The 21845-nt window shown below is 44.9% G+C and overlaps 2 protein-coding genes across 4 annotated transcripts in view; one reads left to right on the forward strand and one right to left on the reverse strand.

Moving 5' to 3' along the window:
* POLR3A (RNA polymerase III subunit A) overlaps positions 1-14761 on the reverse strand; it is a 53860-nt gene extending 39099 nt beyond the window's left edge. The window contains exons 1-7 of the mRNA XM_042907779.1: positions 14675-14761; positions 12750-13174; positions 10047-10182; positions 9679-9816; positions 8077-8248; positions 7676-7830; positions 18-257 (exon numbers count right to left, since the gene is read on the reverse strand). Coding sequence (XP_042763713.1) covers positions 18-257; positions 7676-7830; positions 8077-8248; positions 9679-9816; positions 10047-10182; positions 12750-12793 — 885 coding nt within the window. The 5' untranslated portion in view covers positions 12794-13174; positions 14675-14761. The remainder of the gene's footprint in view (positions 1-17; positions 258-7675; positions 7831-8076; positions 8249-9678; positions 9817-10046; positions 10183-12749; positions 13175-14674) is intronic.
* On the forward strand, positions 14758-21069 carry RPS24 (ribosomal protein S24). Of its 3 annotated transcripts, XM_042907781.1 has the most exons (7): positions 14758-14838; positions 16305-16370; positions 16460-16669; positions 17582-17692; positions 17818-17820; positions 20578-20599; positions 20987-21069. In XM_042907781.1, the coding sequence occupies exons 1-6, from the start codon at positions 14836-14838 to the stop codon at positions 20578-20580; spliced, it is 396 nt and encodes a 131-aa protein (XP_042763715.1). In that variant the 5' UTR covers positions 14758-14835; the 3' UTR covers positions 20581-20599; positions 20987-21069. The 3 variants fall into 3 exon arrangements, with proteins under 3 accessions (XP_042763715.1, XP_042763716.1, XP_042763714.1); XM_042907782.1 differs by lacking the exon at positions 17818-17820; XM_042907780.1 differs by lacking the exons at positions 17818-17820; positions 20578-20599.
* The last annotated feature ends 776 nt before the right edge of the window (positions 21070-21845 follow it).

Genomic DNA, 21845 nt, shown 5'->3' on the forward strand with positions numbered 1-21845 from the left:
GGCTTGGAAATACTGACCTTTTTGATGACATCATTTAGGAAAATGATTTCTGTCAGTTTCATTGTCAGATCATCTTCATTGGTGCCAGACTTCAAATCACTCACGACGGAGGGTCTGATACACAAAGGGGGCACTAAAAGTCGCGTGAGAATCAAATCAGAGGGCTTTCCAGCTTCTGGGTTCATTAGAAGTAGAGGGACATCTTCAGCTGGGATTCGTTTAAATAAATTCAGAACTACTAAGGGATTCAGGTTTTCCTATGAAGAGTAGGAAAGGAAGAATGGAGACACACGTTAACTTCCCACAGCTTGGGCACGGGTTTACTTCTCCATGCACTCTACCCGACCCACCACGGAACTCAGAGTAAGTACAAACATGGGCAGAGATTTCTGCTGGTAACACGCTACACTGGCAGAGCCCTAAACATGTGTATACCTTTCCTTCCAATTATTTAATGCCAGTAATTCCACTTCTCATAATTATTCCACAGGGTCTGACTTTAGAAGTCAACACAGAGATTTGGCTATAGGGATGTTCAGTAATGCCGTTAATAGCGAAGAACTGAGACTGTCTGATAGGTTGCTGGCTAGACAAAATCATGGTATATCCATATGTGAGCAAGCATGAAGCCATTAAAAAACGACATTACAGAAATGTAGCCACTGTTATGGAAGGTGTTCATAAGACATTGGTAAATGAAAGAAGTGTGTGTATAATATGATCTCATTTTGGGGGAAAATGTACGTCTGTACAGAAAAGAGGAAATGTACGTTTAGCGAGGTGTTAACAGTACCGTCTGCAGGTGAATGGAATTATAATTGCTTCTTCGTTTACATTTCAATTTTCTACAGTGAACTTATATTGCCTTTGTATTAACTTCATTTAATAGAAGTGCTATGCTACAACAACTCACTCGTAATACAAGAACTATACAAATGATCAGAGATACCCAAAGACGAAAGTTAAGGTCAGCTTGTGTCTTGTTGCTGCTTATTACATTTTCTTGGGATTAGAGACTGTGTGACCAAGAACACGTTACAACCAGAACTTGCTATGCATAACTTAATGAAATAGGGAGCAAAACCAAGAAGAAATGTTTGAACAGCCACTGCCCTTAAAACACTGTCGCAAGAGGAAGTTTCCATGGTCCTACCCTGGAAGAGATGGCAGTAGAGTTGGGGAGAAGGAATCCTGCCTGACGTTCTGCAGTCTGGTCCCTGCCCACAGAATTCACCTCCCTCAGCTTCCCTATCCCCCAGCAACAAGCACCTCATGGCCACCTGAAGCAGTTGGAGGAAATCTAAAACTAAGAGCTCAAGGAACAGGATGAAGGCTGAATGTCACCTGTAGTACCAGAGTTGTGCCAGACAAGGACATCACGGACATCCACGATGCAGGGGGGCAAGACTGGCAAGAGTCACGTAACAACAATCTCCCAAGGGACACACGGAAGTGGGCCTGACTTATCGTTATGTGACAGGAAACAGAAGTTGGGGACCACTAGAGAGACAGAAGGGCTGTTTGGTCTGAGGCGGAATATCCCAACAGCTAGGGCTCCCTGGTGGAGCGTGGGCTGCCTTGGGTGGTGGTGAAGAGAGCACCGCGTGCCGCTCAGTCTGCCGGAGATGCTGTGGAAGGCATTTATACCTGGTGGGGAGGCAAGACTGATGGCATCTATGGACAAACTCCTACCTGCAGGTCCACCAACCCCTGGATTTGCATTAAAACTGGGACTGGATGGGGCACCTGGGGTGGTTCAGTTGGTTGAGTGTCTAACTCAACTCTTGATTTCAGCTCAGGTCACGATCCCGGGATTGTGGGATTGAGCCCACGGCAGGCTCCATGCCAAGTACAGAGGCTACTTAAGATCCTCTCTCTCCTTCTTAAGATCCTCTACTCTCCCCCGCCACACCAAAAAAAAAAAAAAGACTCTCTTTCCCCCTCTTCCCAGCTTGCATGCTCTAAAAAATGAAAACAAATTGAAAACAAAACAAAAAATGGGGAGTGGATATACACTAGTCTTCTGGAGATAGAGTCCAGAGTTTTTGTTCAATTCCTAAAGAGGTCTGTGAGCCAGGAAAGGTCCAGAACCACTGCTCTATGGTCTCCCATCAACTCAAGAATGCTATGCTACCCATAAAGGCATACGGGGTTCCATGTTCCTGGAAATTAAATGGGTAGGTAAACATGTCAGGATGTGGATCATCCTGAGATCAATGAACTTCAGGGCAATACGTTTGCCTGTCTGCACAATGCCCCTCTCCACAAAAAAGGTAAAAGTAAGTCACTGATGCTTTGTTCACTTCAGGTTACTAAGGGGTTCTGAGGAAAGGCCCTTCGGAATCAGGCAAATGGTGAATTCCTGTTTTGCCCCCTCCCTTCTTCCACAGCTGGTATAAGAACCAGGATGAGGGGCCCTGGGTGGCTCAGTCTGTTAAGCGTCTGGCTCTTGATTTCAGCTCAGGTCACGACCTCACGGTTGGGCTCTGCACTGATAGCATGGAGCCTGCGTGGGATTCTCTCTCCCCCCTTCTCTCTGTGCTCCTTCCCCAGCGTGCACATATTCTTTTGAGATAAATAAACTTAAAAAAAAAAAAAAAAAAAAAGGCAGGATGAGCTGATGGTCTCTGATGAGTCTGGAGGCCCCCACACTGTCCAAGCACTGTGAGTAGCATCAAACAGGGCCTCAGAAAAACAGATCTTGTTATAGACCACACTTAAAAGAAAAACCAGCAGAAATGTAAGATGGAACACAGGTGCTATGGAGGCACAGACAATAGACATGTGGTTGAGGAAAGAGTGAGGTCAAAGGGTCCGGAGAACAGAGGTGTGCCGGGCTGCAGGGAAGAAGCCAAGGGAAGGGAGAGTTTGGTAAAGAGGGGAAGGGAGCAGGCTGGGTAAAGCCAAAAGGACATGGAGTCTGAGCCTACATGTGGAGGGGGAGGAAACCTCATCTATCCTCACCATGTCTTGTCATTATTTTTTTAAAAATAATTTCATTATCATAAATTGAATCATATAGACGCACTAGACAAAATTGCTTTTATTTATTTTTGAAGTTGATTGATTTGAAGTAATTTCTATACCCAAAGTGGGGCTCGAACTCATGACCCTGAGATTAAGAGTCACACGTCCTTCTCATTGAGCCAGCTGGGCACCCCTGTCATTGTTATCATACTGTCAGTAGCAGTCCTAACTACTGCAACTGGGTAATACGGTCTAAGCACTTGCTATGCACCAGGCACTCTGTTAAGCACTTGATCTGGAATTCAACTCTTAATCCTCACAATAGCCTTAAAGCAGATACTCTTGTAATCCCTGTTTAGAGTTACAAAACTCAAGTCCAGGTTGGGTCACGTGTCTAAGGTCACAGAACAAACAAGCGGCAGAACTGGGCTCTAATCTTGGGTCCGACTCCAAGGCCAAAGCTCTTCACCACTACCCTAAACCACCTCTGGGGCATCAATCTGGATAGAGTGGGGTGAGATACACGGGGGTGGCGGCAGTGGGGGAATGCCCAGAGAGCCAAGCTCGATGCTCTAGACTCTGAAATGGGAGGGGTTACCTCCAGGGCCAAGTCATTTAGGAAGGAGACTTTCCCAAACAAGATGCCTCCCAGGCTGTATGGGAGAATCGTGCTACTCCCTACTATGGAGAGTGTGTGGAGCAGAGACCGTGGTCATCCGTCCCGGACAGAAAGCTGGCAGGGGGCAGTGGTGGGCTGTCAAGGATGCTGATCCAGGAGCGGCAGAGTGCGTGCAGGGGCACCCTGCAAGTCAGGCCACCGCCAGGAAAGCCCAGGCACCCTTCACACCCATGACCAAGGCTGCTCACCAGGCTTCTGAAAGCTTTCTGCACAGCCACCAGCCTGGACAGTGCCTCTCTCTCTTGGGCTGTACAAGGGCCAAGACCATCTTCCTCAGCCCGCCCACACTTCCTCTGTAGCAGCTTCACCCTTACTGCCTTTGAAGACATTTCTGCCTGAATCAATTGCTGACACCCTCTCTCCCCATTTCCAGAACACTCCCCTTTCCCAGACGTCTGCACGCACACTTGCAGCCCGTGGCCATTCTTACTGCGTGCAGTGACTCTGGCCTCTGGCTCCTTTAACACCACCAGGTTCACGGTCTGTTTTCTTTGTACCCGCTCTGTTCCCCAGTCAAGGCATAATTCACACATACTAAATTCCACAAATCCTAAAGAGACTGACATGTTTCTACGCATATATACCAGACACACACTAGTGTTCCAATCAAGATACAGAGTATTTCCATCTCTCCATAAAAGGACCTTGGTATTTTAAAAAAAATTTTTATTTTTGACAGTGCAAGCGAGCACAAGCAGGGGAGTGTGGCAGGGGGGAGAGAGAAGCCTAAGCACGCTCTGCATTGACGGCAGAGAGCCCCATGGGGGGCTCAAACCCATGAACCATGACCTAAGCCAAAGTCGGACGCTTAACCAACTGAGCCACCTAAGCGTCCCAGGACCCTGATACCTCTTTTCAGTCAGTACCAAGCTCTCACCCCAGGGGTAACTACTCTCCTGATGTCAATCACCACAGATCAGTCTGGCCTATTGCTGGACTTGATCTACGTGGAATCATACACTACGTACTCTCTTGTATATGCTTCTCGTTCTCTGCAGGATTCTGACCTTTGGCCAGGTTGTGTGTCACGAGTTCACTTCTTTCATTACAGCATAGTATTCCATCGTGTGGATCTATGACAATTTGCTAGGGGCACCTGGGTGGCTTAGTCAGTTAAGCGCCAATCTTCGGCTCAGGTCATGACCTCATGGTTTGTCATTTCGAGCCCCGCGTCAGGCTCTGTGTTGACAGCTCAAAGCCTGGAGCCCGCTTCAGAGTCTGTGTCTCCCTCTCTCTCTCTCTCTGCCCCTTCTTGGCTCATGCTCTGTCTCTCTCTCAAAAATAAATAAACATTAAAAAAAATTTTTTTATGACAATTTGCTATGCTCCCGCTGACAGGCATTTGGGCTATTTCCAATTCTGGCTTTTATTAATAAACTTGCAATGAACATTCTCGTACAAATGTTTCTGCAGACATATGCACTCATTTTTCTCAGGTATGTACTGAAGATTAAAACTGCTCAATTGTTGGGAATGCAAGCTGGTGCAGCCACTCTGGAAAACAGTATGGAGGTTCCTCAAAAACTAAAAATAGAACTACCCTATGACCCAGCAATTGCACTACTAGGTATTTATCCAAGGGATACAGGTGTGCTGTTTCGAAGGGACACATGCACCCCCATGTTTATAGCAGCACTATCAACAGCCAAAGTACGGAAAGAGCCCAAATGTCCATCGACGGATAAATGGATAAAGAAGATGTGGTATATATATACAATGGAGTTTTACTCAGCAATCAAAAAGAATGAAATCTTGCCATTTGCAACTACGTGGATGGAACTGGAGGGTATTATGCTAAGTGAAATTAGTCAGAGAAAGACAAATATCTATGACTTCACTCATGAGGACTTTAAGAGACAAAACAGATGAACATAAGGGAAGGGAAACACAAATAATATAAAAACAGGAAGGGAAACAAAGCATAAGAGACTCATATATATGGAGAACAGAGGGTTACTGGGGGGATGTGGGAGGGGGGATGGGCTAAATGGGGAAGGGGCATTAAGGAATCTACTCCTGAAATCATTGTTGTACTATGCGCTAATTTGGATGTAAATTAAACAAAAAAACACAGCTGAATTGTATGGTTAGTGTAGGTGTAACTTTGTAAGAAATTGTTAAACGGCCGTTCAAAGTAGCGGTAACCTTCCACACTATCAATGTGAGTGCTAGTCACTTCACGTCCTTGCAAGCAGGCAGTTTTCAGTTTTTTTTACATTTCCATTTTTCCGTGAGGGTATAGTTATAATTAGTGATTCCCTGATGACTAGTAACATTGAGCAATGTTCCTTTGTTTATTGGCATTGGAATGGATGCTTTGGGACGTGCCAATTCAAGTTTTGCTCCCACTGCTTAAAATCAGGTTGTATTTTGGGGCACCTGGGTGGCTCAGTCAGTTAAGCGTCTGACCTTTGATTTCAGCTCAGGTCATGATCTCACGGTTTGTGAGTTCAAGCCCCATACTGGGCTCTGCATTGAAGTGCGGAGCCTGCCTGAGATTCTATCTCTTTTCCTCTCTTTCTCTGCCTTTTACCTTCTCTCTCTCTCAAAATAAATATAAATTCAAAAAAATCAGGTTATTTTTCTTACTGATTTTTAAGGACCGTTTCCTGGATACGAGAGTCCTTTGTCAGATATATGAATTGTGACCGCTTTCTCCTAAGCCGTGACCTGCCCTTTCTCTCTGGTAATGGGGTCTTGTGAAGAGCAGTCAGGCTGTCCTACAATTCTGTCATTTATTCACCATGAACCATTCACCACCTCAAAGCCTCTGATGGGGCCACGCTCCTCGGAGCAGGACGCGCTCTACACCAAGCTCTCAGTTGTGTCTTTTCTCTAGCACTCCAGCTGCCATGGCTTGAGTCCTCTCTGTCACTTTGGGCAGGGCTGTCTCAAGTGCTGCTGAGGATTAAATCAGAGGCAATCCATGTGAAGAGCAAGGAACAGGTCCTGTCCCTCTCAGCAGTCCCTGAAGGCAAGTGCTTTCATTAGCACTCTCTGGTCTTTCAGAGCCTCAGCCTCAGAATCAGCCGAGGCATTGCCGCCTGGATGTGCTAAGCTCACTACCCTTGATTCTGTAAACCCTACTCCTGTTCGAAGACCAGAACAAACCACACCTTTCCTCAGTATTTCCCAATCAAGTCCACAGCAACACGTTCCTCCTCCTTGCCCACCGTACTGTACTTCCGGTCTCTGCCACTCAAGTGATGGTTAGCGCCCTGGCCCAGGATGTCAGTTATCTTTTCAGACTACTTGCTCGTGACACATCTAAACGGTGGGGTCAGTGACAACAGACCCACTGTCTTACAGTTCCTGACACTCCCCATATGACTGACAGAATTTGGTACTCAGTAGCCACTCAACTGGTTTGTTAGTTTTGTATACTACCAATTCTGGACGGTACTGTGTGAATTCAGTACTAATCGAAATCAAAGTGAGACAGAACAGGATACTTCATAAAGTTCTACTAGTTAAGCCTGTACCAAGAAAAGTAACGGGAGTTACCTACAATTTCTTAGATCTCACCCATGTGAGACACAGGCTCTCTCAGTTTATGCTCTGTATAGCTGTGATGCCACAATCTCTTATGATACAACTGTGACATGCCATCTGCACAATTCAAAGTGTGTTAGTTGAGCGTCTGACTTCGGCTCAGGTCATGATCTCACAATTTGTGGGTTTGAGCCCTGTGTCAGGCTCTGTGCTCACAGCTCGGAGCCTGGAGCCTGCTTCGGATTCTGTGTCTCCCTCTCTCTCTGCCCCGCCCCTGCTCATGCGGTCTCTGTCTCTCAAAAATAAATAAATGCAAAAAAAAAAAGAAAAAAAAAAAGTCGTGTTAGTTACATGATCAGTCTACATTCAACACTGAACACACTGTAAGATAAACACTTTTCATGGAAGTATTCCTAGAGATCTACCTTAACGGAGCTTCTCATTTCGGAAGACATGTCTATCAGAGAGGGAGGGGTAAGAATGGGTGCGTGATGCGGGGGGGGGGGGGGGGAGGCAGGCATGTGATTTCAGGCTCACCTGCGCCCTTCCCAGCAGTGGTTCTACTTCTTTGTTATGCTCGATGGCTGTTTCAAAAGACTGAAGGAAATTTGATACAATAGGATCCACCACTTTTTTGTTGGTCTTGTATTTCTCATGAATTATCTTCAGTAATCCACATTTCTTTACAGTACCTGTAAGAGAGAATTTATTTACCAAGGTTGGGAAAATGAGATACTTGCTCAGGTTGGCCTGAGGCTGCAGTCTAGCTAACGAAATCACTGAAAATGCATTTGGCTAACAGGGCATCAGTTGCTAGGCTCTGATGTCTAGTTTGCAAAAAAAAACCTGACCTCCCAACACTCCATAAAACTAATAAGCTAAATGGACCAGAGTGAATGGAAAGGACTATCACCAAACCTTTTATGTGTTCTCCTCACCATTAAAAGCACCGCAGTAATGGCAGATGTTTTTCTTCCGGCACTTATCAGAGATTTTCTTCTTCAGGCCACGTTTCTGGAGGTAGGTCAGGCCGGGTCTCTTCAGATAATCCAGAAACTGCTTCTTCTCCTCCTGGGACAGCATGATGTGGCAGCAGGTTTTACAGATCATCTTTTAAAAATTAAAACCGATGAAAGGATGAGAGATGAAAAAGTCTTTTCTTGAAGGAAAAAAAAAAAAAAGTCACCCCTACCTCTTGCCCAGGAAACTTTAAGCGATGTGCCCGGAGATATGCACAGAGAGGGGGCTGATGTTCACCAGAATGCTACCTATAGTCAGAGCTGCCTGGTAGAATTTTTGCTGATTTTTAAATTTTGTGTTGTTCTGTACTGCTTGATTCATGATTATTATTATTTTTTAAGTTTACTTATGGGGCGCCTGGGTGGCTCAGTTGGTTAAGAGTCTGACTTCAGCTCAAGTCATGGTCTCATGGTTCGTGGGCTGAAGCCCCACGTCGGGCTCTGTGATGACAGCTCAGAGCCTGGAGCCTGCTTCGGGTTCTGTGTCTTCCTCCTTCTCTCTGCCCCTCCCCCACTCATACTGTGTGTCTCTCATACTCATACTCTCTCAAAAATAAGTAAAACGCTAAAAAAAATTTTTTTTTATTTAAAAAAAAAAATTTTTTTTAACGTTTATTTATTTTTGAAACAGAGAGAGACAGAGCATGAACAGGGGAGGGGCAGAGAGAGAGGGAGACACAGAATCCGAAACAGGCTCCAAGCTGTCAGCACAGAGCCTGACGCGGGGCCCAAACCCACGAACTGTGAGATCATGACCTGAGCTGAAGTCGGACGCTTAACCAACCGAGCCACCCAGGCGCCCCCAAAAAAATTAAAAAAAAAAAAAAAAAAAAAAAAAAAAAAAAAAAAAAAAAAAGTTTAGGGGCGCCTGGGTGGCTCAGTCGGTTAAGCGTCCGACTTCAGCTCAGGTCAAAATCGCGCGGTCCACGAGTTCCAGCCCCGCGTTGGGCTCTGGGCTGATGGCTCAGAGCCTGGAGCCTGCTTCCGATTCTGTGTCTCCCTCTCTCTCTGCCCCTCCCCCGTTCATGCTCTGTCTCTGTCTCAAAAAAAATAAATAAATGTTAAAAAGAAAAGAAAAAAGGCTATTTGTTTAAAAAACAAAAAAAAAGTTTAGTTTGAGAGAGAGACAGAGAAAGCAAGCAGGGGAGGGGCAGAGAGAGGGAGGTGGAGTGAGATTTCCAAGCAGGCTCTGTGCCGTTAGCACGGAGCCCGATGTGGGGTTTGAATCCACGAACCGTCAGATCATGACTTGAGCAGAGATCAAGAATTGGACCCTTAACTGACTGAGCCACCCAGGCGCCCATGATTACTTTTTACAACACGTACTTACCTCCTACTCAAGAAAAATCAAGAGTAAAGAATCCTTATGCATCTTCTTGTAAGATGCAGTATTACGTTATGTGATGTAAAAATCCTCCCCAGATGTCCCCCTGACCACTCACGGCTCCTAAGCTCACTCCCAGTGTCCCTGAGCAGTAGTTCCTAAGTTTACACCCTGAAAACGGACACCTCTGCGCCTACCTGTAAGATGCCTATAACTGCTCTGAAGTAGCCCACGTGAAAGCATGGCAACTCCAAGTCAATGTACCCGTAGTGTCCCAGACAGTCAGCCAGGTTCTTCCCACAGGTCTCACAAGGACGGTCCTTCTCACTTGTACCCTTTGGAAAAAAGCACACGCAATCGCTAATGGAGACCACTGCACAGGAAAGAGGGACCAGGTGACTCTGAGTCAAAATCGCTTGGGAAAGTGCAGTGTATTCAAATCCTCCAGACCGAGGTCTGGAGACCCTGAGATGTGCAGGGGGAACAGGGGAGATGGAGAGAAGCTCTTGCTTCTTCCAATCTGGCAAGTCAAAACGCACAGAAGCGGGAAGGGTTGGGACCTTACCATCCTATGGTCAAGCACACCATACAGCAAGGGGGCGTGGTTGTTGTCCTGGCTATACAGGTTCTTACTCACAACCTGGATGTGCGCCTGCTGGCGCATCTCCTCAGGTGACTTCATTCCAAAACAGATGTGGCTTCTGGAATAAAAAGAGACGGGAGCTGGGGTGCCTGCCTGGCTCAGTCGGTAGGGCACCGAGACTCTTGATCTTGGGATCGCAAGTGGAAATCCAATGTAGTGCGTAGAGCTTACTTAATTAATAATGAGAGAGGGGAGAAATTACATCAAAACCGCTTACCAAAAGCGGCTATTACACAGTGAGCCACCACAACCAACCTTATCCTTCCAACTGTCTGTAGGCTCGCTGTGCTATTATTAAATATATTCAAATCTCTCCCATTTTTCCTTGGTAAGCATCCCTTCGTCCTACTGAAATAATTTCCATTCTTACTATCAAGTGAATGATTGCTTGCTGCTAAATTCTAGGAGAATGTTCTTATTTTCCTGCTCTGCAGTGCTGGATGTTAACTCCCTCTCCCCCTTATCTTGAAATATTTTCTTCTCACGGCCTTGGTGACACCACATACTCTTTGAATGCCTTGGCCCCATGCCACCTGTTCCTTCTTAAGTCTCTTTTGTAGTTGTTTTTTCTACTACCATCCCTAGGTATTATCTCTCCTCACCTAGGGATGCAACACAACTCCTTTTTATTCTACACATCCCTCTTGAGTGACTGTGTCACTGGAGTACCTGTTAATGTCTGTCTAATCTCCTATAGACCAGCTACTACTACTCGGCTGGAGACGGTAATAGACACCACTTCTGCATAGCCGTACAGGCACCTCAAACTCGACACATCTAAAACAGAACCCAGAACTTTCTTTCCCAAATCTTTTCCTTCAACCATCTGACCAACAAACCGGGGATTTACTATGTGCCAAGCTGAAGATCCATATTAGAGGACACAGACAAGGACCCTGCCAACATGGGACTCACGGTTCAGGGTGGGCAAGAGAGACAAGCAAATACAGACACAAAAGTGAATAGATGCAGAGATTGAAAATGATATGAAGTGGTAGACAGAGTCTAAGAAAACTATGTTATGGGGTCAGAAAGCCTCTGTAAAGTTGACATTTAAGCTGAATTCTGAGTAAGAGGGAGACAGCCGTAAAGCAAGACAGAGGTCCGGCATTTTTAGTAGAGAACAACTAGGGCAAAGGTCCCAGAGCCAGCACAAGAGTGGCATTCAAGAACCAAATGAACCAAGCCAGTATGATGGAGCACAGAAAACTAATGGTACAGGACGAAATCAGTGAGGTGTACAGGGCTCAGGTCAGGTTGGGCTTGGGAACTCTGGTAGAGAATTTAAATGTTAGTGCAAAAGAGAGCTGTTAGAAGGTTTTAAATGGAAGTCTCAGATACCTAATTTGCATCTTAACAGAGTTTGCCAGCCTGCTTTGTGAGAACAGATTACATCTGAATATAGATGGGGTTTGGGGTGGGCATGAGGGGCCAGGGAAATATGGATTCTTCCAAGTAAGATACTTGTTCCCCTTGAATGGCAGCCATCCACACAGCTGCCCAAGCAAGAAATTCTGTGTTTCAATCTCATTTCTCCCTTCCCTCATCCCTAACAATCCTGTTAATTTTATATCCCAAACTCCTCTAAAATCCACTTCTCTCCAATGACTCTACCACCCTCATGCAGACCATCATTACCCCTGCCTGGACCCCCTGCAGTGGCCTCCAAGGTCTCTCTCTTACTCTGTTCCCCAAGAATCAAAGAGATCTTCCAGAAGAAGAATTCTTATCGAGACACTTCCCTGCTTAACACGCTTCAAAGGTTCCTTACTGCCTGCCAGATGACTCTGGAACACAGCTTCAGATCTCCCACGTCCTTCTCATCACCCCTTTCTCCCTCCAGTGCGCTCCTTATCTGGCCGGCGTTTTTCTGCTTTCTCATTACATACTCTCCGAACCCCTATACCTACGCTTGTACTTGCCAAGGTTCACTTGTCTACCTTCTTCAACTAGACTAGGCAGTAAGGTCTTATTCACGCCCCATCCCTAAAGCCTATGGCTGGGTCTAGCACACCATACCTTCCTCAGTAAGCATCTGTTGCAAGAACAACTGGTTCATTTTCCCCCTGGAAGCATTAAGGAGAGGTCATGGCCTGATAACTAAGCTCTGAAGGAGTAGACCCAAAAGCGCAGCCTTATTTTTGAGACTGCCACCCACAGCCCAGTGGTAGAGCTTTCTAGCTGGTAACTCCAACCTTTTGGTCAGCAAATGTTGCCTCCGTGTTGGGTGCTTTGCAGTAATACCAGAATTAGACACACTCCCCGGCCCAGATTGCTCCCCCACGCTGCAGTGGCAGAAGATTCGCTGAAACAAAGGGGTCATCGTTTGACCTCGAGAGGACTCGTGCTTAGGCCCAAGGCTCACGTCCCATCCCACCTACTCCTCCCAAAGCCCAGGGGCCACCCCCGGCCTGCAGTCCCCCGAGTGCTGGAATGCCCTCTGCCTGACCGATTTCTTTGACCTACCTTGATTACTTCTGAGCTTTGCCCACCACCTTCCGCTGATTCCTGGCCCTCCCCTTCCAACTGACCCTCATCTCCGACTCTTTGAGACCCAGGACCCCTGACCTCGCGCCCCTCTGCCCCTCATTTCTCCGTCCTTTGGCCATTCTTGCCCCTCCTTACATTTTCTTGGCCACATCTGTCTCTCGGAACTGCTCCTTCACCATGGTGACGGCTGCCGGGGCACCCTCCTCGAGACCGGGGGAGCTAGATTAGAGAAACGTAGCTCCCTGCACCTCCCGGCCGTGCTTCTTGCCTCGTTACTACAAGAGCAGCGGCATCCTCTCGGCCACCGTAGAGCGCCCCACGTGGTCGCTTCCTCTTCCGCTACTCGCCGGCGCGGTTGTCAGTCAAGAGAGGCTTCGGACACGCCGCTTTTCGCCTTCTCCCTGCACTGCCATCTTGCGGCGCCTCTTTGAAACTGCACCAGGGCCTGTGCTGTATCTTCCAAAAGCCCATTTCCGGTCCATTTCTCCAGGTCTTCTGACACCTGCAGAGATACTGCAACGCTTTGCCTCAGGACTTTCAGGCAGTCAGGGAGACAAAAACTGCATAAAGAGGAAAATCGTCGTCATCGTCATCAACAACATCTTAATTAAGATCCTCTAATTTTTTAAGTAAAGGTGGAGGCTTAAAATGAACCTGCCCAGGGTACAGAGGTACCAACTGTACGACCACGGAAAGAAATAAACAGGTCAGAAAACACGGCCATGCGTGCACCTTCAGTTTACAAAGTTACTTTGAAAAAGAAATGAATTAAACATGTTATTGATTACAAAAACAGAAGCTGTAAATCTGTGAAAAGTTAGCCATGATGAGCTAGGGATACAAGATGAGGGGACACTGCGAAGTGAAAATCATTAATGTATACAGGAGATAAATTGCTTACCCAGTCTGTGACAACCTGTGGGAGGTGATCCTAGTGTGATATCTAAGCACATGACACTACCAAGGAAACCATACTACCATAGGATTCAGTGCTACAGAGCCAAAAATGTCTTTACTATTTGTGGGGAACTCTAAACCGAATCCAATGAAGTGGTTTAACACCTTTGAATTGTAAGAAGGTACGTTAGATTCCATGGATTCTTACTAGCAAAACACAAATGCAACAGACGAAAAGCAAAGCAAATCAGATTTTACTTTACTTATTGTGGACAATACTATACTAACAAGACTATACTAACAAGATTTGACGAGTGATTTTGTCATAGAGAGGTTAAGAGCAAACGTTCTGGAACCACAGTGCCTCCGTGGGTACTACCACCTAAAAGTTGTATAACTTTGGGAACGCTATTTAGCCTCCTTGTGTCTTAGTTTGCCCATTTTATAAAAGGGGTCAGCAATAGGTACCCTACTTCTTAGTTGGTCAAATGGCAAAATGAAGGTGAAAGTAATTACAATGTAACAGGCATATAACAATCACTCGGTGAATATTAACTATTATTCTAAAAAATATAGGAAAGTTGTCCTCAAAGACTGCACTGTGGTTTTCTCGTTCATTCTAACCTTTGGAAAGTTCTTTCCTAATGTCTCTTTGAACATGTACATATATTCTTTATTTTTGCATGACCATTTTACTTTAAACAACTAAACGAATTTATGGATCAAACAGCTTTTTTTTTGTTGTTAAGGACTAAGATTTCAGAAAAAGCAAATTAATTAATGAGTTTTTTTTTGTTTTTAATTTACAAAATCACCAGGAAAATCTCAGAAAAACAATACGTAGCAATCAACGAAAATAGTTTTATATATTTGACACAACAAAGGTTTTGAGTCAGGATTTCTGCAGTTTTCCTCGCTATAAAATGAGGAGGCTGGTTGACAGTATCTCCTAAGATGTCTTGCATCTTTATGAACCTCTAACTCGCAATGAGACAATTTAAACTATAATTCGGCTTATCGGAACTTTAAGGAAGCGCAGTTCAAGACAGTAAATTGAGCTGAAAGGGAACCCACGCAGGCGTAAATCCGTCGGCCCAAGTTGTTCCGCCTCTGGATTGGCCAGTCCAAAATCCCGGGGGTGTGGCCGAAGATCCTTGGCTCACCTTAAGCCTTTTTCAATCCGGCATTGGCGCGGCCGCCCTCACGGTTCGGGCCACGCCCACACGCCGGCGCCTCCTGGGGTCCTTCCGAGCGCATTGATATGATTGGCCCGCGGTTAGTGGTTCTCTTTTCCTCCCTGGCTGCCTAAAGCTCGACCGCCATCATGGTGAGTTTCCTTAGACCCGTGCAGTCATCCGTCGCGTATCTGAGCCATCCTTCGTCTCTGGGTCCTGCCTTTTGCGCTATGGCCACCTGAAGCCCCGTCGCTTTTCTTTGGGTGTGTCTGACGGAGGCTGGTTGCCTAGAGACCCAGAGCCGTCGGCGGGGAGTCCGGGCTGCGCTGCCGGACCCGGACACGCCGGGTTTCAGGGTCCAGGGCCTGGGGACTGCGCGAGCGTCTCCTGCGTTTGTCGCCTTCGTGGAGCCTAGTGGATTGGGCTGGGTGGGGTGAGACTCATTTCACCGGGGGTCTCAGTTTGCGATAGGCGGTTTGCAAGTGATGGCAGCTCTAGAGGTGAAGCGGGTACTGGCGGCGCCCGGGCGAGTTGTGGCGAGTGAAGCCGATTCCACGTGTAAGCTAAAATATTGTCAGCCGGATGGAACTTCTTGCACACTGGGGAAACCGAGGCCCTGGACATGGAAGCCTGCAAAGAGTGTGGATTAAGTCATGACTAGTCAGCTCTGTCTTAAAGGTTCAGCACCCATTTCTAAGTCGACCTCCTCTGCAACCCCCCCCTTCCCCCCGATCTTCTGAAGAGTTGGGTACTATTGAAGTGAACTTACTTTGGTGTGGCTTTGCAAACTGAAATTTAAACGTAGCAACCAATTGTTGCCTCTCCCTTCTCTTTTTGTAAAATTTTTACTTAGTGGAAACATGCCGAATGCCCACGTTTCCTTGGTGGTCACTTGTGTAAGAGCTGTTGGGCCATTTAGAAGGGGGTAGGATTTCTTGTGGGCCATTCAAGACGGGTAGTTGACCTGCAGAGTGCAGTGTTTGTGTCCGATTTGTGCAGGATGTTAGGAACGTAGTTGAGACTATAACCTTTGTTAAAGTGGAAGTAGTTTTAGTTCAGAGAATGGGTTCTTGGGTGAGGGTGATTTTGGGGTTTGTTTACACTTAAGGGTACAGTCTGCAAAATCTGGAGACATTTTTTCTTATGACTGGGGAGTTGGGGGTGCTACTGGCCTCTAGTGGTTAGAGGCCATGGGTGCTCCTAAACAGCTTAAAATAGGACAAACCTCACAGAATTAGGACCAAAATGAGGTGTTGAGTTAGAGAAACTGCTCCAGAGTGATTCCCGTAGCAAAGAGAAGTAAGTTTCCAAAAAGCTGTTGAGTGGGTTTTCTTGGTACTGCGTTTACGTGTGTTAGAGGTGTCCTAGAAGTTAGGCACTTGGGATTTGTTTTTCTTTTCATGGAAGCATTCCCACCACTGGTTCCTGTGGTTCTTGAACATTTGAAATGTGGCTCTTGCAGCTGCGGGATTCGGAATTGCATCTTAAATGTCATGATATTTAGAAATTATTCACATATGGCTGGTGGCTACTCCTTGGCAGTTCCAGAGCTTGGAAAATTACAGCGGGATCAAGAAAAGGTTGAGTGGTATCATTAACTAGTGTGTAATATTTCCAGAATGACACAGTAACTATCCGGACCAGGAAGTTCATGACCAACCGACTACTTCAGCGGAAACAGATGGTAAGGAAGGACACATCACAGTTTGGTTGTTTTGTTTCAAAAAATGCATTTCGTAATGATAAATGCTAAAATTTGTTATTTCTTTTAAGGTCATCGATGTTCTTCACCCCGGAAAGGCAACAGTACCTAAGACAGAAATTCGGGAAAAACTAGCCAAAATGTACAAGACCACACCAGATGTCATCTTTGTATTTGGATTCAGAACCCATTTTGGAGGTGGCAAGACAACTGGCTTTGGCATGATTTATGATTCCTTGGATTATGCAAAGAAAAATGAACCCAAACATAGACTTGCACGAGTAGGTGTTCTCATTTGTTCAACAGCTACTGAAGACTGAATTTCAACAGCATTGTGCTGTGGGTGCAGGGGAATGAGCAAGAGCAAGCAGTCTGGGGAAGGACAAGCTACAGATCTGAACATTAATGGGGTTAAGAGAGAAGGTTCTTCGACAGATGTACAGATAAGAAAGAGCATAGGGTGTCAGTAATGGAGTCGACAGCTTTTGAAGAGATGACATTGGAGATGGGTTTAGAAGGGCAAGTAATAATTGTGAGGATAGGAGCTGGAAATAGGGGGATGAGTTTGAAAGGTTGGCACCAAATTGAGATCCTTGATATTAAAGTCTGAGTTTGGATTTGGTTCTCACAGGTAGCCAGGAACCATGAAAGGTTTTTGACCATTTTGTGGGTGCCAAGCACTACAGTGAACTACAGCAGTGAGCCGGAGAAGCTCCCTTAGATTCTAGGTCGTAAACTAGTATGCAGATGGTTACTTTCAAGTACTTCTGTTTCTCTTTCTCCTTCTCTGCCATCAGATAAGTAGAACACAGGTGAGGTAAAACATGATGTGGTAGATAGATGCTGCACTCTTTGATTGGGTGGTCTGGGAGGCCTTGCTGAGCAGGTGACGTTGAAGCTGAGGTCCATGTGAAGGTTGGTTGGAAGCAGTCTTCAGGCAGCAGGAACGGCAGAGTGACGTGGGGCATTGAGAGCACGTCTGATTCCTGTGCCATTGATTTGTACATGTACGTGTCCCTTAATTTGATGACCAGGTACTAGCACAAACAAGTATTTTTAAATGTACTTGAAGAAGGATTGATTTTGGGAAGCTGCATTTCTTGAGCTGTCTGGCTTGGTCATGGTCCTTACCAGATTAGTTAATGCTGAGTTGATGTTGCCAGTCACTTATGAGGTACTCCTTTCTCCTTCAGCATGGCTTGTATGAGAAGAAAAAGACGTCGAGAAAACAGCGGAAGGAACGCAAGAACCGAATGAAGAAAGTCAGGGGAACTGCAAAAGCTAATGTTGGTGCTGGCAAAAAGGTATTGTTCATCAAGGAGAATACAGAAATGTCAGTTGCAGGTCTTTAGTTTCTAGAAAGGAGGGATTTGTTTTCTTAATAACCTTTTTTAATGTTTTCTCTTTTCCCACCTCTTCTGGATTACAGAAGGTAACGTGTTTTGAGACGCTACACGATGTAGTATCTTAACCTCACTAGAGTAGCTTTGCCCACCCTTTGTCAGCTCACAGATTAGCACAACGCGGGCCACATCGGTTCAGTCATCTTGGTGGGCCTCTTGCAAGCCCTATCCGGAAAAGTTTCCCATTTTACTGCTAATTGGTTTAGACTGTTAATGGGGAAGTATGTCTGGTTCCCGGAGATTAAATTTATTTGCTTAAAACGGATAACTGGTTTAAGAAGCTGTTGAATCAATGTGGCCCATGTTCTCCTGGCATGCTGGAGAGGCAGCTGAGAGATCTCAATTGCTTCCTCTCCAGTTAGCCAAGACTGAAGTGATTTTAATGATAAGCAGCTTTTTACCAGCTTTGCTAGCTAACTGTAAATAATAGTTGAATGGAATTAAGGTGCTGGGTTGTTAAATTAACAAATAATCAAGTGTTCTGTGAAATTTTTTTTTTTTTTTTTTGCCTTTTCCCTCTACTTTCTTGGATTTCTTGTTCATCAGAAATGAAGTGTCTAGCAGGTACTGAGATTGTGAGCACGGTGTGGGGATGCATCACCTTCACGGAGTTTGCTTTGATGCTTTGCATGTTGGCTTTTGGACAACAAGAGTTTTCTGTAGTATGGTGTTTTATAATTGAAATGCTATGTTTTAAAATGGTAGATTATGAGCAAAGGAGAAAAACTTTTAATCTCGTTTATTTTGGAAACTCAAATGCATGTTATGTTGCGAAGTGACCTGGTGGAGGAAGGTGGGTACTCTACCAAGTAGGCACCTTTTAATTTGTACAGGGAAATGCTGTGCCCCAGTTACATACCCAGGAAATGGCTTTGGTTGATACAGGCTTTGGGAAGGGTTCTTTCATTTTTTTTATCAACGGTCTTTCCCTTAGGGACCCTGGGACTGGTTGATTTCATTGGCAGCTCTAGTCTAGGAAATCTGGCAAAGCATCTGTCCAGGAAGCATTTGCTCAATAGAATGGCCTTGTACCATTCTATTGCTTTTTCTTTTCTTTTCTTTTCTTTTCTTTTTTTTTTTTTTTTTTTAAAGTTTTTAAAGTTTATTTATTTTGAGAGAGCGCAAGGGAGGGAAGGGTGGAGAGACAGGCAGAGGGAATCCCAGACAGGCTCCATACTGTCAATGCGGGGCTGTATGTCATGATGGTGCGATCATGACCTAAGCTGAAATCAAGAGTTGGAGGCTTAACCCGAGTGAGCCACCCAGGAGCCCATACATCGCTTTTTATTGACCTCTGATTTTCCATCTGCTGTCCATTTTTCTTTTAATTGAAAAAATTCCAAGGTAATTGTATATTCACACCAAGGTTTTCGACAAATACGCTTTTTCCATAACTATCTGGTCACAGTAGTTCACTACCCCATGTTAACCATTTTTGTGCATTTGAGCAGCCCCAATCCATAGCATGTGAAGTGGGCTAAGACTGGGTTGGAGGGTAGTAGGGTTTTGAAACACTGTAGTCACTGTCCCTTTGTGCTTCCTCTAGCGATGACTCCCTGCCAGGCAGTGAATGTGTTATGCCTGCCCACCTCTCTAATCACATTGTCTTCCCAGCCGTGGAGTTCTAGTAATGGATGAACTGCCAGAGGAACTACTTGCTGCTTAGAACTGCTCCCTGTTTGTGAGGCTTATACCTGTCAACGGAAGTCCCAGAGGTTGCAAAAAGATTCAGTCAGTGGACTGATCTAGACCAAAGGACATTTAACCCGTTCTTGTCTTCATTCAGCCTTTGAGACCTGTGTGTTAGTGCTTGACGGTGACGTGTGTGGAGGGGCTACCTCTGTGGACCTGAGCATCACTGTCCATACTTCAGGTTGCACTGGTGCCTTTCACTAGCATAGCTCTGAAAACCTGGCTGGGAGATGAATGCGTAAATATGCACGTGTATTTGACTCAAAATGGCCAGGCATACTGATGTTAACTTTTGTTTTTGTTTGGATGTTGAAATTGGTATTTGCTCTTAGCTTTTGGGTACGATAGTTTTTTTTGTTTTTTTTTAATGTTTCATTTATTTTTGAGAGAGGGATAGAGGGTGAGCAGCAGGCTCCGAGCCTTCAGCACAGAGCCCAACGAGAGGCTTGAACTCACAGACTGGGAGATCACGATAGAGTTGTTTTAAATAAAGGAATAAATAGTCTCGCTTTTGAAGAGCATTTGAAGCCTTTTCATCGACTGAGTTTTGCCTTTTTAAAAACTAAGTTGTACTGCTTTCAGTGGCTGTAAACAGTGACGTTTAAAGTATTGAACTGAGACAGGTTTTAGGCTTGCTTGATCATTTAGAGTTAGTTCTCTCTGAGGCTAAATTAATTTAGATTCTTGTGTGGGATGCTTCCCAGGTCTGTTGATGGTGCTTGTGTGCCCAGCATGATGTTGCTGAGCAGAGCAGGAAGGATAAGGGTCAGGCATGTGTACTTCATGTATATGTAGGCGGTGGCAGCTTGGGTTGGCACTGCCGTTGGCATGATCTCTTCATTGTGAAGTCCTCGTGCCACTTTGTTTACATAAGAACGGTGGTAATCATGCGAGGTATTCTCAGAATGGGGGGGAATAAAATCAATGAGTGTCTGAAGAGTGTTTGGTATACACTTACAAAGCAAACAGTCATTTTTAAGGTGTCTGATTGCATGCATGTAAATGCAGATTATTTTGGAGTTTGAAAAGGGACTATTAATGAAATGTTTCTTTTCCTTCTTCCCTCCTTTCTCCCTTCCCTGCCACTGATTCAGTGAGCTGGAGATTGGACAACAGGTATAATTTAAGCTTTTCATGTAGATCATTAGACTTGTTTACTGATAATGGTAATTTAAAACTATAGAGCATGTGAAATGGTTTTAGAAGTCCACTTACAAATTCTCTCAAGAACTGTAGACTTTTAAATACTGATAATTATATGGTTTTGTTTTTAAAACCTAGTAGTATTTAACTGCTTTTTTATTTCATTTCTGACTTGAATGCTTGCAAGTTTTATTTCTTGATGCTTCCCTTGTGTTATCACCAAGTTAATATTCTAGGTTACTAATACTTTTTCTGCATGAGCGTCATTAAGTTTGGAGTTTGTTGAAGGGTTTGAACTTTAATTTTCAGGTTTTTAAAGGTGGTTAACTAACTAAATTTTTCTTTTTCTTTGTTCCACAGAAGGAGTAAAGATGCTTCAGGGACTATCTGGCGTTTGTGCAGATTTTTCATGAGAGGATTAATAAACTAAGAACTTTTATGTGTCTGGTTGTTTGAAACATTTGACGTTTACTGGAAGTGTTATGATAATTTGCTGTTAGAGCAGATTTAGATTGCTGCCCGGATTCACATGTTCACATAAGCTTTCAGTGAAAACTTGGCATGACTGTTGTTCCTTTCCGTGGCACAAAGGTGTTGGGTGTACAGTCTTAGCAAAGCAGGAGCATGTAGGTAGGGCCAGTCTGTTTTGCCTCATGTGAATACTTGCCATCAGTCTAGTTGGTCAGTCTCTGAAAAAGACACTTGAAATCTGAATTCCTTTTTGGTCTTCCTAGAACCTGACGTTATTCTTAATTAACTGAAAAATTTGCTGGCCTCGACAGGAAATTACTAGATTATAAATTACTAGATTGCTAAATGTTTTCATCATCTATCATGAAGTCAGTAGGATCCACCAAAATCATTGTTAGTCCATTATAAGTTTGTGCTTACGGGATAAGTGAGTGGGGAATCAGAGAGAGGCTCTAGTGTAATGAATATTTGGGTGTAGTGTGTAATAGCTTGGTAAATCTGATGGTATGTGCTTCTGGTGAAATATGGAGGGTTATGTGGTGTTACTTTTTCTTTGCTGGATGTTGATTCTGAGTTTGTCTTTTTCAGGCATCAGGGTTGAATACTCGAGCTCTGGATGATTGGTCAGTTGTGTACATTTGAGAGATTTGAGGAGTGGTTGTTTTAAGATTACTGTGAGGGTTGGGGTACCTTTTTTTTTTTTGAAAAAAATTTTAAGTTTATTTACTTGGAGAGTGAGCTCAAGAGC

Source organism: Panthera leo, chromosome D2 (assembly GCF_018350215.1).
Source record: "Panthera leo isolate Ple1 chromosome D2, P.leo_Ple1_pat1.1, whole genome shotgun sequence".
Lineage (NCBI taxonomy): Eukaryota > Metazoa > Chordata > Mammalia > Carnivora > Felidae > Panthera > Panthera leo.